Below are 2,614 nucleotides of genomic sequence, written 5' to 3'. Positions count from 1 at the left end.
AGCATCCACTAACACTAAAATATATTTATCAAGAATTGGACCTAAAAAATCAATATGAATTCTTTCCCATGGTCTATCAGGAAAATCCCTATTTTTTAATGGTGTTTTGGGAGGATCACTTTTAGTTTTTAAACAATATTCGCAAGATTGCAACGTTGCAATCTGTTAGTGGCAAGTGGTGGAATGCCTTTCTTATTTCCAAATAAAGTTACTAAACATTTGGCATCCGTTTTTATCGTGAATCTCCTACCATACAGATACCGATAAAACTTCTTCACACCAAAAACAATGGCTAAAGCTTTTTCTACTTGAGAATATTTTTGTTGACTGCTAGAATGTGTTAAAGATGCAAAACTAATGGGTTTTTCTACATTATTAATGGCATGTGAAATCATAGCTCCAACACCATAATAAGAACTATCAACAGTCAACTTTACTGGTAAATTTGGGTCATAATGCTCCAAAATGGGAGCAGAGCTAATTATGTTTTTGATTTTATTATAAGCCATTGTACATTGTTCAGACCAAATAAATTCAACATTTTTCTTCAATAAATTGTACAAAGGCTGAAGTACTGAGGCCACGTTAGGTATAAATTTATTATAAAAATTCACAAACCCCAAAAATGATCTAAGTTGAGTAATATTTTGAGGTACTGGAGCTTCAACAATCGCTCTAACTTTATCTTCACTTGTATGCAATCCGTATTTATCAATTGTGGTACCCAAATATTGTACTGAGTTTTTTAAAAATTCACATTTGTCTAATGCTACCGTAAGACCACTTTTTTGTAACCTATCCAAAACTTTTTCCAGTGATTAAAATGTCATCTAAAAAACAAACAACCCCATCTAAACCTGCTAAGATTTGTTCCATTATTCTTTGAAACATTTCTGGAGCACTAGCAATACCAAAAGGTAAACGATTATAACTAAATAACCCCTTTGGAGTATTAATGGTTGTTAATTTCTTTGACTCATTGTCTAACTCAATCTGCTGATATGCTTGAGAAAGATCAATTTTTGAAAACTCAACTCCGCCTTGTAGATTAGAAGATAATTCCTCAATACGGGGCAATGGGTATTTATCAATTAACAATACAGGATTAAGAGTAATTTTATAGTCACCACAAATTCTGATGGTTCCATTTTTCTTAGCTACTGGTACAATGGGTGTTGCCCAACTGCTGTATGATACTGGGCTCAAGATGTTTTCAGTGACAAGTCGGTCTAGTTCCTCCTCAACTCCTCGGCATAAGGCAAAAGGAATGGAACGGGCTTTGCAAAACTTGGGCTTGGCTCCCTCTTGCATATCCAGTCGCAGAGCACCTCCATTAAATTTACCCAAGGAAGGAGAAAATACTTTAGAATACTTCTTTGATAACATTTTCTTTATCTTAATTATATTATTTAAATCCTCAATTTGTAGTAAGTTTTCATTTTTATCAATTAAATTAATGCTATTTACACTTAGTTTAAATAAATTGAAAAAATCTGTACCCAATAACGGAGGGCCCCCATTAGAAATAATATACAACCGTATTGTTTCTGTTTTTAAATTAAAGGTCACTTTTACCTCAATAAATCCCAAAGGATGAATACTTGAACCATCATAACTTGCCAAAGTTTTGCTGGTTCGATAAACAATGAACTTATTCAAATGTTTTTCTCTAAATTGTTCAGAAATTACAGAGACCGAGGCCCCTGTGTCCAATTGAAAAGTAAACAGTTGCTTGTTTATTGTTATTTCAATTGTGATTTCATCATTTGAAGCAGATAAATTAAAAATGTGATCAAACTTACTGTTTTCATCATCAGATGATAAATCAGAATTATTATTATCTAAAAAATAATTACCCCTCTTAAGTTTTTTCTGGCAAATATTGGCTAAGTGGCCTTTTTCATTACAAAAATTACAAAAATAATTTTTAAAAACACACTTATCTTTGTTATGTCCTGTTTTTCCGCAGACCTCGCAGCTGACCTGATTGACATTTGACGCGTTGACAGATTGGCGTCGACTTGTGCCGGCTCTATCTTGCGAGTTCCGCTCAAACTTGGGTTGCTGTCGGTAGTTTCCATTTTGTGGTACAGGAAACTGACGTGGTCTTCGCTGCGGCGGCGCCGACCCCCTGTTGCCAAATACTCTTCCTCCTCGTTGATGCACATGGTCTTGATAGAAAATTTCTTCTTTCACGGTTACGTCATGTTGATTTCTTACAATACTGGCTATCTCCATTGCTCTGTCGAGGGAAATTGTCACCTTTTCTTCAAATAGTCTCTCCAGGACCTTGGTATTATCCATCCCCATGATGAACTTGTCTCTGAGCAACGCTTCTAATTCAGTTCCGAAATCACATTTTAAAGCCAGGTTACGTAATCTTGCGGCCCATTCAGCGGCCGTTTCAACACGACTCTTCGTGGCTTCATAAAACTTCTGGCGTGCTGCAAAGGCACTGGTTGTTGTTTTAAAATGTTTGTCGAAAAGCTTAATTAAGTCCTTGTGGGTCTTCGTTTCGGGCTTATTTGGAACACACAGGCTATAAATCAGGCATCTTCGTCGCATGCATTCAGCAAAAGAGCACGTTTTACTTCTGAATCCGTAATGCCGTTTG

The 2,614-nt window shown here is 35.7% G+C and overlaps 1 protein-coding gene across 1 annotated transcript; it reads right to left on the bottom strand.

Annotated features, from left to right (window-relative positions):
- Positions 1 to 795: 795 nt before the first annotated feature.
- LOC130451925 (uncharacterized protein K02A2.6-like) lies at positions 796 to 1,386 on the bottom strand. Its single transcript, XM_056791281.1, has one exon. It carries the CDS (start codon positions 1,384 to 1,386, stop codon positions 796 to 798), a length of 591 nt encoding a protein of 196 aa, XP_056647259.1.
- Positions 1,387 to 2,614: the final 1,228 nt, after the last annotated feature.

Source organism: Diorhabda sublineata, chromosome Y (assembly GCF_026230105.1).
Source record: "Diorhabda sublineata isolate icDioSubl1.1 chromosome Y, icDioSubl1.1, whole genome shotgun sequence".
NCBI lineage: Eukaryota > Metazoa > Arthropoda > Insecta > Coleoptera > Chrysomelidae > Diorhabda > Diorhabda sublineata.
This window is presented reverse-complemented; position numbering and strand designations above follow the sequence as displayed.

Bases quoted from the DNA above. Each gene is read 5' to 3' on its own strand.
- LOC130451925 (XM_056791281.1), bottom strand. From the start codon at position 1,386: ATGTTATCAAAGAAGTATTCTAAAGTATTTTCTCCTTCCTTGGGTAAA.